This window comes from Stegostoma tigrinum, chromosome 11 (assembly GCF_030684315.1).
Source record: "Stegostoma tigrinum isolate sSteTig4 chromosome 11, sSteTig4.hap1, whole genome shotgun sequence".
NCBI lineage: Eukaryota > Metazoa > Chordata > Chondrichthyes > Orectolobiformes > Stegostomatidae > Stegostoma > Stegostoma tigrinum.
This window is the reverse complement of record NC_081364.1, coordinates 38,865,523-38,880,701: the sequence shown is the minus strand read 5'-3', so window position 1 is coordinate 38,880,701 and position 15,179 is coordinate 38,865,523. Positions and strand designations below refer to the sequence as shown.

Genomic DNA, 15,179 nt, shown 5'->3' with positions numbered 1-15,179 from the left:
CAGGCCGCACAGCTTACCTGTACATAGCCATGTAACATCTTATATCCTTCTTCAAATCACAGCTACTCATTCTGCAAAACTCAGTGTAACCCAACACTTCATGATTGTTCACAATGTGGGTCCATCACATGCAAGGAAGCCTTTTGTCATCTCCAAATATTCACTTTCATTCATCAAACCCCGAAACAAAAATAAATCAGAAACTGCATTTGTCTCTCAGAATAGAAATGAACTGCTTATATTTTGAGTACCAATGATTTTATAATCAGAGAATGATCAGTGGACACAGCTCTCATGTACTGGAATTAAGGGGTCCTGTCTGGCTTGTTGCACCTTACGCTGCCGAACTCAGTCGGGCACAAGGTGATATTCCTTATGCTCAGTGTCCTCATCCCCCTTCCACTATTCCAATTCAACAGTTTCCATCACATCCCTTCTTTGCCTGCTCCATCAGTGTACAGAGCAGCAGACGAGGACCGTGCAACACATTCTATACAGTGTATACAGTAAAATCCTGCCAGACAGACCCAAGTAGTGGAATTTCATCTTCCGCAGGTCTGTTATCTGGTCCGCCATGGTACTGTCATAGATTGACCTGCACTGAATTTGTGCTCTGCCTCAGTCAAGGAACTGCACAAAAAAAAACTATCAGCCATGGTCATAGTGGGTAGCCCTTATCTTTCAGTCATCATCAGGACTCAAATACAACAGGACTGTGCAGGTTCTTAAGGATATGGGCATCATACCGGCTCCTGGTGTATGAACTGTAAACTTCCAGGAAGTATAAGCAATGATCACTAATCACTTGCACATTGATGGAACGGAACCGCTTCCTACAGGCGAACTCAGCTGCAGTGTTCTCAATGTGTGCATGCAACAAATTGTGAATTGCACCTGGGATAAGCCAAAAATGATCCTAGATACTAGTACTTGGGCAGCAGCACTGATCTCACCATGGGGAAATCAGATGAAGCACTGTGATTTGGCACAAATACCATCAGTCAGTCATGGTACACTTACGGGTAGGCAGTTGAGAGAAGATTCCTTGGAGGGAACTAATGTAAAAGAAGCTTAATTCAGCTGTTACCTTTATGGTGATAGGATGGGAACCCACTTCTGCAGGTCACAGCACCTGTTCCAGCTGTCGGCAGAGTTCAGTGCCATTGTCCTGGGACATCTTCAACCTGCTCTAACATTGTGCCTCATTCAGATGGAGGTAATGCCATCGAGGGTGAAAGACTCTTGTACATCCTGCATATCCTGAGGGGACCTTCTGCTGCAAACTTTCAGTGCGAAGGCTGTTTGGCTGGAGTTTGCTGCTGCTCCTGAGTTTCATGGCACATCTATTCCTCCTCCTTCTCTCGATGCTTTTATTGCATCACAGTAACAGTGGCAACAATCCTTGCTGTGGCTGGAATCATCAATCCTGCTTGTAGTGATCCTGTGACGGGAGCAGAAGAAACAGAACAGGCCCTGATCTATTTGGGTTGTCACTTACAAATGAGAGCTGTACGTATTTCTTCATACAGCGAGATGTGGGCCATTCAGACAAGAAGGGCCATTGGAATGACTTATCTTGTCATTTCAACATTTGACCTTATTCTGGCGGATATGTGGCCAGTCATGTGACAAAGAGAAAGCAAGAGAGCGTAGGTGCTGCATGGGTACTGAATCCTTCACCTCCCAGCACAACAGCAGTCACTGGAGGCATCACTGCACAGGATAGAATCTTGCATTCTGCTTCGAGTTCACCCATAGAGGAAATCAGATGTATGGTCTTACGCAGCTGAGGAGTGGTTGCATTAGAGTTGTGTTTTTTTGTGGCACACACGTGTCTCTTTTTAGGTTGTGTGTGCACTTCTGCACCACAGAGGTGTCTGTCTTCAACTAGCAAGGATAAATGACATGGTCAACATCACTTGTGACCAGCATTTACATCCTACACATTTGCACACTGCATGCATTTCACTTGTACAATGATCTGATTGCAAATTATTTCAATCTGCACACCTTCTTGGTCTTTGAAGGGTTTCCCATCATTCAGTATTGGAGCACATGTTTATAGACAGCAAACAGACACAGACTTAGCCTACTCAGGGTGTGATTACAACCATTTTCTATTTGCAGGTCACATTAATTACCCAGCAGATCATGGAAGGTTACATCGAATGCAGTGGGTACCAGGCTTTGCCGGGCCATAAAAATCCCCCTGCTTGAATTTCCACACCTCTTCATAACTCGCGTTCCCTGTGCTGTGCATCTCTTCTGAATTCCCTCATGTTACCAGCCACCATCCCGAAAAATGAACTCCTACACTTATTCTTGGATCTCCCCCAATCTGCCCTCCTTGAGCCCTTTCATGACAGTTTGATTCTGGCCACCATCTAGCTGCACAGACCCTGTATCAAGGCCACAGCGGTGTTGATAGGCGATCAGCTCCAAAACATCCCAACTCACAGGATTCAATGTTCTCCCATGTATGACCTGCTCCGCTCCCTTATAAATTGAATCCCCTCCCTTTCACTGTCTCAATCCCCTCCACATCTCAGTTGTTGCCTCCATTCCTCAGAATGGACTACCCTTTGCCTCCTCATTGTCACAGTGACCCCAGGTACCTAGACATTCAGGTCGACCAAGTTCCACTTCCAACCTCCTTAACTGACTTCAACAGACAGTGCAAACTAAAGAATGACCAGACACCTGACTGATATGCCATACATTCCCCTGACTAGCAATTGGCTTATCCCTAGTCTGCTTGCACTGAATGTTCAGGACTGCCTGTGGCCCAGTTCCTGGACCATAGTGCAATGTACCGATTGATCTAGACCGGGTGAAGCAGGCATGAGATTATGCCCAGACGTCTGGAATGATCAAGGATACTACTGTTGACTGATTGCACTGGGGCCCGTTCAATTGACTATAGCTCCACCATGACCTGACAAGGACAAATCCCTTTGACTAGAGACATGGCCCTTTTGTTGATCCAGATGCAGTCTGTTTGTGATGTTTGTTGCTGGAATAAGACTGACGTTGGACTCTGTCATTTGCACATGTCCACTGCATAGACATGTGACTAGTAACCAGCATGACAAGCTGTTTGGTTATGTGCCTACACTAAACTGAAAAACAACACAGAAGTATTATGAGCCTCTAAACTGTGCCTCAACAGGCAAATCACAAAAGGGCAAGGCAAGGCGGCTGTGTGTATCTAGGTTAAGACAAAGTGAATGAGCAAAGAACAAAGAACAAAGAAAATTACAGCACAGGAACAGGCGCTTTGGCTCTCCAAGCCTGCATCGATCCATTTCCTCTATCTAAACCTGTTGCCTATTTTCCAAGGGTCTGTATCCCCCTGCTCCCTGCCCATTCATGTATCTGTCTAGACACATCTTAAATGACACGATCGTGCCCGCCCCTACCACGTCCACTGGCAATGCGTTCCAGGCACCCACCACCCTCTGCGTAAAGAGCTTTCCATGCATATCTCCCTTAAATTTTCCCCTCTCACCTTGAAATCGTGACCCCTAGTAATCGAGTTCCCCACTCGGGGGAAAAAGCTTCCTGCTATCCACCCTGTCTATATCCCTCATGATTTTGTAGACATCAATCAGGCCCCCCCTCAATCTCTGTCTTTCTAATGTAAATAATCCTAATCTACTCAATCTCTGTTCATAGTTAGTGCCCTCCATACCAGGCAACACCCTGGTGAACCTCCTCTGCACCCTCTCCAAAGCATCCACCTCCTTTTGGTAATGTGGCGACCAGATCTGTATGCAGTATTCCAAATGTGGTCGAACCAAAGTCCTATATAACTGTTACATGGCCTGCCAACTCTTGTACTCGATACCCCATCCGATGAATGAAAGCATGCCGTATGCCTTCTTGACCACTCTCTTGACCTGCATTGCCATCTTCAGGGTACAATGGACCTGAACACCCAGATCTCCCTGTGCATCCATTTTCCCCAGGGCTTTTCCCTTTACTGTATAGTTCACTCTTGAAGTTCGCACTGAGAAATCAGGTAAACAGCCATGCCATTCAGTCTGGTCTAACCTGTGAACTGGGAGCATTCCAGGGGTATTTTCTGGAACACTCCAATTTACAGTGTGGCAATGCTGAAGCATACTGTGCGACAATGGTGCAGAGGCTCGCAATTGCTGCAGGCAGCATTTGTGGGCATAGTGAACATGCCCTAAGACATTGGTGCCACGTTTCAAAGATGGAAGTCCAGATGAGCAAGCAGAGAACTGGAGTCACCATGTCGAGATTCTCAGTGTCTAGTTTCTATCTGTTGCATGGTTGAATAGGAGAATGCATATTAGTAAGTCAAGATTAAGCAATAATGAGGGCGGTAATGAGTTATAATCCTGATTAATAGCCTCTCAATGTTCATTTGTAAGAAGCTTGTACCAACATTAGGAACTTCGTTGGAAAATGTGACCTGTTGCTCCCAAAGTCAAGAAAGGCCTTTCTTGACTGCTCACACACTTTTCTAAATTGCTCATCATAACCCAAGTTATTCAGGGTCTGGGAAGAATCTGTTCTTTGTGATTTCTCAGCTGAAGCAGGCATGCACTGAGGGAAGAGTACTGGCAGAAGAAGATTAGGCCAGGTCATATTTTGGTCAGGTTATAGTTAACAGAAAGGGACGATTACAGAAGAATTTCATGCAAATCCAGCAAAGAGAAGGAGAGGGAGGAGACACGCAGCAGAATATTTGCTTTTGTTGTAACATCACCAAGTGTTGGGCTTATCAGAAGGCCACTTCAGTGTTATGAAGAGTTATGGACCCTGTCTTCTTTTAGTGGTGAACATGTTTCCCTGCTCAAGCTAGAATAATTTAGATTCATCGAGGCTTCGCCTTGCCGGTTGACATCAGCAATGATCAGGTCCCAAGTGGGTAAGTAACCAACCTGCTGATTTGTGCCAGGTGAGTAGAACTGAATTTGATCCTCTCATGTGCTTCAATGGCTGCAAAGGACTTTGAGACATCACAAGGTTATAAAGGCACATGTAAAGGTTCTTTTTTAACTGCAGAAAAGCATTTTTTATTGACTGAGAAACTAATCTTCACCTTGAATTTCTGCAAATGCTTTTTTCATTCCCCCTTGCACTTTATGGCTATTTGTCACGGTGCTTTTACAACATGATGAATGGAGAAGCTCCAGGCAAAAGTGCTAAAATATGTTTCTGTAGATGATGGTATTTGCAAATCCAGACCACCCTGCAGAGTGTGCTATCAGGAAACATCTTGACAGCCTTCCATTCACATCACTTACAGTTTACGTAGCAGAGTGACAGATGCTTCCAACTATTATGCTAAAGGCTTGAATCATGGATCTCTGGTAAGACTTTAAAATTCGGTGTTTAAATAAGTTCAAATCTTCATGTAACATGTCACATTTCACAAGACCTTCAATTATAATAAGAGCAGAAAAGATCTTTCAGTCGGCGATTTAAACAATGCGTATCAGTATTAATGACCCATGATAACGTGTAATGCCCAAGACACATATTTGCAGAATTAGTTTAGATCAAAATAAGTAACTGCATACAAAATAATTCGAAAACACCATGCATTTTTAAAACTTCACATCCCTAAAAGTTGAAAGAGTTCACACAGACATTTGAAACAGCCTGTTTGTTGGCACAATCACAGAGCTAGCCAAGTCTTGTATTTCCTTTCCAAAATTCTTTATATCATCTGGTGTAATTTTAAAGCAGTGCATAGATTTTTGGAATAACTTTGAAAGCATACCATAAAATAATACGCAAGAATTTTACGTTACTTTACGTGTCATATTTGATATATTTAACAAAAGGGCTATTTGACTCAACTAAGTCATGCCAGTATCTAGGCCTCCTCCTATCTTCCTGACATTGTCAGCACAGCCGTAACTTTGTCTATTTCCCTTTTTCTGAGCTGCATCTGTGTCATTCACTTCAACCGCTTGATAGCTGCAAGTTTCGTATTCTCATGTTTCCTAGGTGAAGATGTTTCGTCTTAAATTTTGTAGTTAATTTGTTGGCCATCTTACACTGATGGGCTTTGATTTTGTTGTTGCTCGTAAGTTTAAAGAAAAAGATGTACACTCACAAAGCACTTTTCATGACCACCAGCCAATTCAAAACACTTTACAATGATTACATAGTTTGGAAGTGTAGTTACGAAGGGTTGAGGCACATAATTCTTTGAAAGGTGCATCATATGTAGACACAGTAGCTAAGAAGGCATTTAGCATGTTTGCCTTCATTGCTCAGACCTTTGAGAACAGGAGTTGGGACACATGTTGAGATTGCACAGGACGTTGGTGAGGCACACCTGGAGTACTGTGTACAGTTCTGGTCACTCTGTCGTAGGAAGCACATCATTGAACTGGAGAGGGTGAAGAAAAGATTTCCCAGATGTTGCCTGGAACTGGGGGACGGAGTTATAACAATGAGCTGGTTAGTCTGGGATTTTTTTCACTGGAGTGTAAGAGGTTGAAGGGTGACCGTATATAGGTTTGCCGGTGAATAGATAAGGTGGATGCAAAAGTCTTTTCCCTAAAGTGCGGCGGTCACAATTAGGGAGCATATTTATAAGGTGAGAGAAGAAAGATTTAAAAAGAACATGAGGTGGAACTTTTTTTTTACACAGAATGGTTAGAGTGTAGAATACACTGCCAGAGGAAGTGATGGAGTCAGGTACAGTTACACCATTGAAAAGATTTTTGTATCAGTACCTGAACAGGAAAGGTTTAGAGGGATATGGGCCAAACACAGGCCGGTGAGGCTAATTTAGTTTGGGAACATGGTCAGCATGGGTTAGTTGGACTGAAGGGTCAATTTCCATGTTGCATAACTCCATGACTCTACTGTTGTGACATAGGGAATGCTCTGTCAATGTGCAAACGGCAAACTTCCGCCGGTAGCACATGGTGACGATTGATCAACTGCTTTGTGAGGCTTATTGAGGGATAAGTATTGAACACATCACTAGGGATAGTTCCCATAACGTCCTTTTAAATAGTGCTATGATATGCATGATTTGGACTGGAATGTTATGCAAATGATTTAGAAGTCGGGAGATTTCAAAAAGAGTGTCTTGCTGAAAAAGAAACAAAAAGCTGAAATCTGCAGGGGAAGATGGTGGCAGATTAATGCAGAGCCTGAGACTAATGTTCTGGGGATATGGATTCAAATCCCACCATGGCATGTAGTGAAATTTGAATTCAATAATAAACCTAGAATTAAAAGAAGTCTTGCCTAATGTTGATTGTCATAAAATCAAACTGGTTCACGAGTGCCCTTTAGGGAAGGAAATTTGTCTGATTTGATAGCATTATATGTAACTCCAAACACACTGCAAGGTGTTTGACTCTGAACTGCTTTAGTTCAAGGGGAATTAGTAGTAGGAAATAAGTGCTAGCTTGTGTGAAAGTTCAAAAAAGAACAAACAACCAGTCAGATGGGCATAACAGTGTCAAGTACATTCTAGAAAAGTGGAAAGCAATGCATCTAGAGAAACGTAACAAGACAAGGGAACAGAAAATAAATGGTAGGATACTGAGACCGATAGAAGAACAGTGCACGTTGCAGAGCCATGAAGGTGGATGTACATGTCCATGAAGTGGTCAAGCATTATACAGGATACTCTCCTTTAGTAGTTCAGGCATAAAATTTAAGCTCTGTGGGGTGATGCTAAAGCTGTATAAAACATAATTCAGGCCTTGGTGGAGTGCTCGATTCACTCCTTTTATGAACTACAGGAAGGATGTGATCATATGCAAATGGATAATGCAGAGATTTCCAGGTACATTGCTAAGATAGGATAGTTCAGTTATGAGGAATGATTGGATAGATTAGGGTTCTTTCCTCAGAACACAGAAGGCTGAATAAAATTGTGAGGGGTCTAGACAGAGAGGATAGAAAAACCCTATTTCCTTATGCTGAGGGGTCCATAAACAGGATATGTGGAATTAGGAGAAGAAGTAGGAGAGTCAATGGGGTTTCAAGGGGCTGTTTTTAAATCCATGCTGAGGCTAGGATTAGGAATTCACAGCCTGAAAGGTAGATTCCTTAAAGTACTTAAAATGCCTTCAAAATCCATCAAGTCCAAAGCAATAGATCAAGAGAGAGTCAGCTGGATGAGGCTAGATGGCTACTGGCTGGATAGTGATGGCACACTAGTGAAGGCTAAATAGCCTTCCTCATTGATCTAAGTTACTGGGATTCGATCTTTCATATCCATGTCAACTGATTGCTGGGGCCACAGCTTTACATTTCATCTGAAAGAAGGTACCTGTAACAGTGCAGCGTCCCTTGGTGTGACATTGAACTCTGAATGAGTGAACACATTCTTTCTGTGATTACAGAGTCACAACAGACTTATGAAGAAAGTTAAAGATCATGGAATAAAAGGGGTGTGAGCAATTTGTATCCAAAACTAGTTGAGAGAGAGGAAACAATGTAATGATGGTGGGTACTTTTGGACTAGAAGATGCCTTACAGTGGAATTCCCAAGGTGGGGCGATATTGGGACCCTTGCTTTTTCTGACAGATATATGATCCAGATCTTTACATTCAGTGGGAAAATTCAAGTGTGTGGATGACACAAAACTTGGGAGAATTTCGAACTGTGAAGCAGGCAGCATAGAACCTTGAAAGACATTGACACGCTGGAGGAGTGGGCAAACAGGTGGCAGATGAAGTTCAGAGTATAAAAGTGCGAGATGATGGACTTTGACACAGAAACAGTGTAAAGTAAAGGAGAATACAATGTGTAGCGCTGGATGAACACAGCAAGCCAAACAGCATCAAAGTAGCAGGAAGGCTGATGTTTCGGGCCTAGACCCTTCTTCAGAATGATAGAGGATACTGTTTTAAATTGGGTGCAGGAGCAGAGGGACCTGGGTTTATGTGCACAGAAGCCATTAAAGGTGGCAGGTAGGTAGAAAGAGCTGTTAATAAAGCATACAGTATTCTAGAGAGAGAATGCAAGAACAGGAAAGTTATCATGAACTTGTATAAGACACTGGTTAGACCCCAGCAGGAATACAATGTACAGGTTTGATTGCCACAGTATAAGGAAGTGAAAACATTGGAAAGAGTGCAGAACAGGTTTAGTACAGTTGTTTCAAGCATGATATTTTTCAGTTATGAGAAAAGACTGGAGTAGTTGGGACTGTCTTCCTTGGAGAGGAGAAGGCTCAGTGCAAATTTGATAACAGTTTTCAAACTCACTAGGGGCTTGGGCACAGTAGTTAGGGACACACTTCACATTCATTAATGGTTCAGGAACCAAATGGCACAGTTTTGAAGTGTTTTGCAAAAGAAACAAATATGATGTGAGGAAAGAAGTCTTCCAGACAGCATGTAGTCAGGGTATGGAATGCACTGCCTGGAAGAGAAGTGAGGATGGGTTTGATTGAGACATTCAAAAGGGTATTAAATGAGTATGTAAATAGAAACAATGTGCAGGATTATAGGGGCAGAGCAGGAGGCTGGCGCAAAATTAAAGTACTCAGACAACCATTGCAGTCACGATTAGCTGACTGGCCTCCTTCTGCACCACAACAATTCTGTATCATTCTGTCATACTTTTATCAAAACCTTTCATAGATTTTATGGTTTTCAAGAATTCTGTTAGATCACCCTGCAGCCTTCCATGTTTAGCAGAAAAAAGGGTCCTAACCTGACAGGGATAGTAGGAACTGCAGATGCTGGAGAATCCGAGATAACAAGATGTTGAGCTGGATGAACACAGCAGGCCAAGCCACATCAGCAGCAAGGCTGACGTTTCTGAAGAAGGGTCGAGGCCCAAAGCGTCAGCCTTCCTGCTGCTCTGCTGCTGCTTGGCCTGCTGTGCTCATCCAGCCTATACCTTGTTATCTCCTATCCTGACAGGAATGCATGTCTAATACTGTGTCTGTAATTTTTTTTGCACTCTCTTCAGTTCCTCGATATATTTTCTTTGTAAGTTGGTGAGAGATTTTTTTTTAATACTCATTTCAAGAAGATCATTAGAAAGTAACATTTTATTATTTCACAGTTTACGTCAATTGTGCTTTGCAAAACTACCTTGATAAACAACGTGGTATATGTTATTGTTTTGTAATCAGAAAGGAATAACAGTAATCTAGTTGTGTAAGGCCCCTGCAACAGGGTTAGGGAAAGAGTAATCATAATATATAAGAATTCTTCATTAAGACAGAGTGTGACACTGCTGATTCTGAAACTTGAATTCCAAATCTATTAAAGGAGACTGCGATGGTATAAGGCATGTGCTGGCTATGACAAATTGGTGAACATTATTTTAAGAGATTATGTTGGAGAGTCAACGGCAAACATTTAGAGAGTGCATAGGTGAGCTGCAACAATTGTCTATTCATGTCCAGCACAAAAGTAATGGGAAATGTCCTCAATAATGACTAACATGGAAAATAAAGACAGTATTAGATCCAAGGATTGGGCATACAAAAAAAGCAGCAGACCCGAGGATTAGGAGTGTTTTAGACCTCAGGAAAGGAGAACAAAAGGATTGATTAGAATGGAAGATATAGCCCGAGAATAAGCTTGTAGGAAGCCTAAAAACTAATTGCAAAAGCTTCAATTGGTAGGTAAAAAGTAGGAGACAAATATAAGTCCCTTACAAACAGAAACAGGGGAATTTCTGATGGGAAACAAAGAGATGGCAGAGAATTTAAATAGACATTCTGGTTCTGTCTTTGGAAGGGAGAGTACAGATAATGTCTCAAAAATCTATATCAAGTCAGAGGGTGGAACAGAAGGAAATCAGTATTTGCGACGAAGCAGTGCTGTGTTGGTTGACAAGATTAAAGGCTATTAAATCTCTGTTGCCCAATAACCTATGTACAAACGTACAGAAGGAAATGACCACAGGAAAACTGGATTTATTAGTGGTCATCTTTCACAATTCTATAGACACTGGAACTGTTCCCATGGCTTGGAATGAATGTAGCCCCCTTATTTAAATAAAAGGAAAGCGAAAACAGGGGATTATAAACATATAAACATAGAAAAGAGGAGCATGAGTAGGCCATTCAGTCTTTCAAGCCTGTTCCACCATTCTACCTGATCATAAGGGTGGCACGGTGGGTCAATGGCTAGCACTGCTGCCTCACAGAACCAGGGAGCTGGGTTCGATTCTGTGTGGAGTTTGCACGTTCTTCCGGTGCCTGTGTGGGTTTCTACTGGATGCTCTGGGTTTCCTTCCATAGTCCAAAGATACGTAAATTAGATGCACTGGCCACTCTAAATTGCCCATAGCATTCAGAGATGTGTAGTTGAGGTGCATTAGCTGTAGGAGTTGCAGAGTTAGAGGGATGGATCTGGGCCAGATCTTCGGAGAGTTGGTGTGAACTTGTTGGGCTGAATGGCCTGTTTTCACATTGTGAGGATTCTATTCTCACAACTGATCATATAACTCAATACCCTATTTTCACATTCTCCACATATTGTTCAACTCCTTTAGTTCTAAGAATTACATCAAACAAATTCTCAAAAATCTTCAACATATAGGACTCAACAATTTCCTTAGATTATGGTCCTTGGTTCTGACTTCATCGTCATTGAGAACATTCTTCCTGCATCTACCCTGTCCAACCCTGTTAGAATTTTACAGGTTTTTATTATGTGTCACCTTCATTCTTCTAATAGCCAGTGAATATAGCCCTAACCAATCTAGTGTCTCCCTATGCATCAGTCCAGCCATCACGGAATGAGTCTGGTAAACCATTATTGCAGTCTCTCAATAGTCAGAACATCCATCCTTATTTAAGGGGATCAAAACTACACACAATATTCCAGGTGTACTCTTACCAAGGCCCTGTACAATTGTAGCAAGGCATCCCTACTCCTGCACTCAAATCCTCCCACTATGAAGGCTCATATGCCAGTTGTCTTCTTCACCACCTACTGCACCTGTTTGCTTACTTTCAATGACAGGCAAACAAGGACACCAGGTCTAATTGCACTCCCCTCTTCAATAATCTGCTTGCCTGTTTTTGCTACCAAAGTGGAGCATCTCACATTTATCCACATTATACTGCATCTGCCATATATTTGCCCGCTTACTTGTCCAAATCACACTGAAACTTCTCTGCTTTCCCCATTCCCATCACAGCACACTTAGCCTTGGCATCATTTACAAACTTGGAGATTTTAAATTTCATTTCCCTATTTAAATCATTAATAGATATTGTGATTAGCTGGGGTCCAAGCATTGCTCCATACCCTGGGGTGAAGGTTACCAGGCCCGAGTGATTTATTTGGCTTTAATCCTATAAGTTTCTCCAACATCACTTATGGATCAATGTTAACTTCTCTCAATTCCTCCTTCTCATTTGACCATAAGTTTCCATATTTTTGGGACATCATTTGTGTGTTCCTTTGTGAAGACAGAACTCAAGTACATATTTTATTGGTTTGTCATCTCTTATTCCAAGTAATAAGTTCCTGTGTTTCTGACTGTAGAGGATAATCTTTTTATCTTCATAAATCTATAAAAGCTTTTACTATTGGCTTGTATGTTCCCTGCAAATTTACTCTTATAGTCTATTTTCCAGTCTCTTTGTCTCCCTTTTCTGGAATCTGAACTATTCCCATTCCCAAGGTCTGTTGCTTTCTGTGGCCAATTGGTATACCTCTTCCTGGGATGTAATACTATCCATAATTCCCTTTGTTAGTCATGGTCTGACCAAGTTTCCCAGTTTCCATTTATGCCAAACTGTACTGAACAGTTTTTTCCACGTTTGCCATTGCCCATACATTGAGGCCAAAATACTGAATATTTTCAAGGAGGAGTTGGAACTGGTTCTAAGTGCTAAAAGGATCAAAGGACTGAATGGTCTATTCTGCTCCTGTTTTCATGATTCAATGCCATTTTACAATCAACACAGTTGCAGACCATGAGGTCACGCTCAGTAATAATCATCAATCACTTACGGGCTTCTTCTGTTCTTGATTTTGCAGATGGTAAGCTCGGTTCCCCAATGCCAATACTGTTACTAGCGACAACTCTGAATTCATATTCTACCCAGGGGCTTAAATCGATCACTGTTGCTGTTACAGCATCGCCATCAATGACCTCAGGAACTGCAGGTATAAACATGAGATATTAACTTTAGCATGTAAAATGTGATCTACTTCAAGAGAAGACATAATTCATTGTAATAATTGGAACATAGAACATAGGACAATACAGTGCAGAACAGGTCCTTCGGCCCTCGATGTCGTGCCGACCTGTGAACGGAACAACTTGTACCGCCTAGAGCGACAATGACAGTGGATGATTGCGAACATGACCATGCATAAGTTCCTGTCTGAACTACACACCGTCCTGACTTGGAATTATATTACTGTTCCGTAATGATTATGAGATTAAAATCCACGATTAGCTTGCCAGCCACACTCTCTGCACCAGATGTCAGCTGCAGTTGAAGGAAGTAGTTCACAACCACCTTCTCAAGAGCAAACAGAAATGAATAATGTACATAAGAGCATACAACAGCAATCTGTACATAAGCTGCATGTACAATATACACAAGAATATAGATCCTGGGTGGTACAGTGGCTTAGTTGTTTGCACTGCTGCCTCACAGCACCAGGGACCCAGGTTTGATTCCACCCTCCGGCAACTATTCATGTGGACTTTGCACATTCTGTCCGTGGCTGTGTGAGTTTCCTCCAAGTGTTCTGATTTTCTCACATAGTGCAAAGATGTGCCGGTTAGTTGGACTGACCATGCTACATTTCCCTTTGTGTCCAGGGATATGCAAGTTATCTGTATTACCAATGGGAAATGCAGGTTACAGGGAGAAGGGAGGGGGTGGGTCTGGAAAGGATGCTGTTTGGAGGTCGGTGTGGACCCGTTGGGCTGAATGGCCTGGTCCAACAGTGTAGGGATTCTATGATTCAAATGATTGATTAGAAGGGGTAGGCCACTTGGCACCCACAGCCTGTTCCATCGTTCAAAGCAACCATGGCCGATCTGATTACTCATCGTTCCTGCCTTGCTCTGATCATTTTTCACCTCTGGTTATCAACAATTTATATATGCCTGCATTAAAAATGTTCGAGGACTCTGCTTGCACTACCTTTTGAGATAAAGGACTCCAAAGACTCACAACACACTTGGTGAAAAAAGTCCTCACAATCTCTGTTCTTGATAAGATTACTCCTGATTTTTAAACAGCAAACCTCTAGTTCTCGGTTTTCCAAATTAATTCTGTTCAGATCAGATCTGTAAGGATCTTATGTTTCACTTTTCACTCTTTTAAACTTTATCAGGATACAGTCTTAGGCTGTTCAAACTTTCTTCATTTGACAACCATCTTATTCTGATGAAGAGTCATTGAGGCTCAAAATGTTAGCATGCTCTCTCACCATAGATGCTGTTTGACCTGCTGTGTTCTCCAGTATTTGTTGTTTTCAGTCGTAATTCCAGCATCTGCAGTAATTTGTTCCTATATCTTATTCCACATATATAAGTCATTTCATCTACGTTTTCACATGCTTCCTTAAATATTGAAACCAATAATAATATAGGCAGTATTCTGGATGTGGTATTATCAGTGCCCTCTGTAAATGAAGCATAACTTCTCCACTTTGGTCATCAAACAAAGAAAAGCAGATGCTGGAAATCTGAAACAAACACAGAAATCTTTGGAGAAACTCAGCTGGTCTGGCAGCTTTCAATGATCTGAATAAGGGTCACTGGACCCGAGACATTAACTCTATTTTCCCTAAAACTCTGCAGCCAGACCTGTTTTATGTTCTCTACTTGTTGTATTTAATTTCCCTCACAGTTAGCAATAACGTTCTATTAGCTTTCCTATTCTAATCTTTTGCAATTCTTGGGTTCAAATACCCAGATCTCTCTGCCACTCAGAGCTCTGCAATATGTCACATCATTTAGATAAAATGCTTCTGTATTACCCTTCTTTCCAAAATGGACAATTTCACATTTTCCCACACTATTCTTCATTTGCCAGATATTTTGCTCTTGATTTACTTCCGTGCACCAAATGCTGTCCTTGCATTTATTAAGAATGCAGGCATAAAGACATCTGGTGATGTATGGCCGATGTAACATTGACATTCAAGGTCACATCCTGTTAAGCCTCTGGGGTAGGTAGATAGAATAAACCGAACTATAGCAAAAGGTGTGTCAATAG

General features: G+C 42.0%; 1 protein-coding gene across 13 annotated transcripts in view; it reads right to left on the bottom strand.

Moving 5' to 3' along the window:
- Nucleotides 1-15,179, bottom strand: part of LOC125460282 (contactin-4-like) — a 2,333,145-nt gene that overhangs the window by 144,222 nt on the left and 2,173,744 nt on the right. For all 13 annotated transcript variants that reach the window (XM_048547566.2, XM_048547564.2, XM_048547580.2 and 10 more), the window contains one exon: nucleotides 12,949-13,098. In XM_048547566.2, coding sequence (XP_048403523.2) covers nucleotides 12,949-13,098 — 150 coding nt within the window. The remainder of the gene's footprint in view (nucleotides 1-12,948; nucleotides 13,099-15,179) is intronic.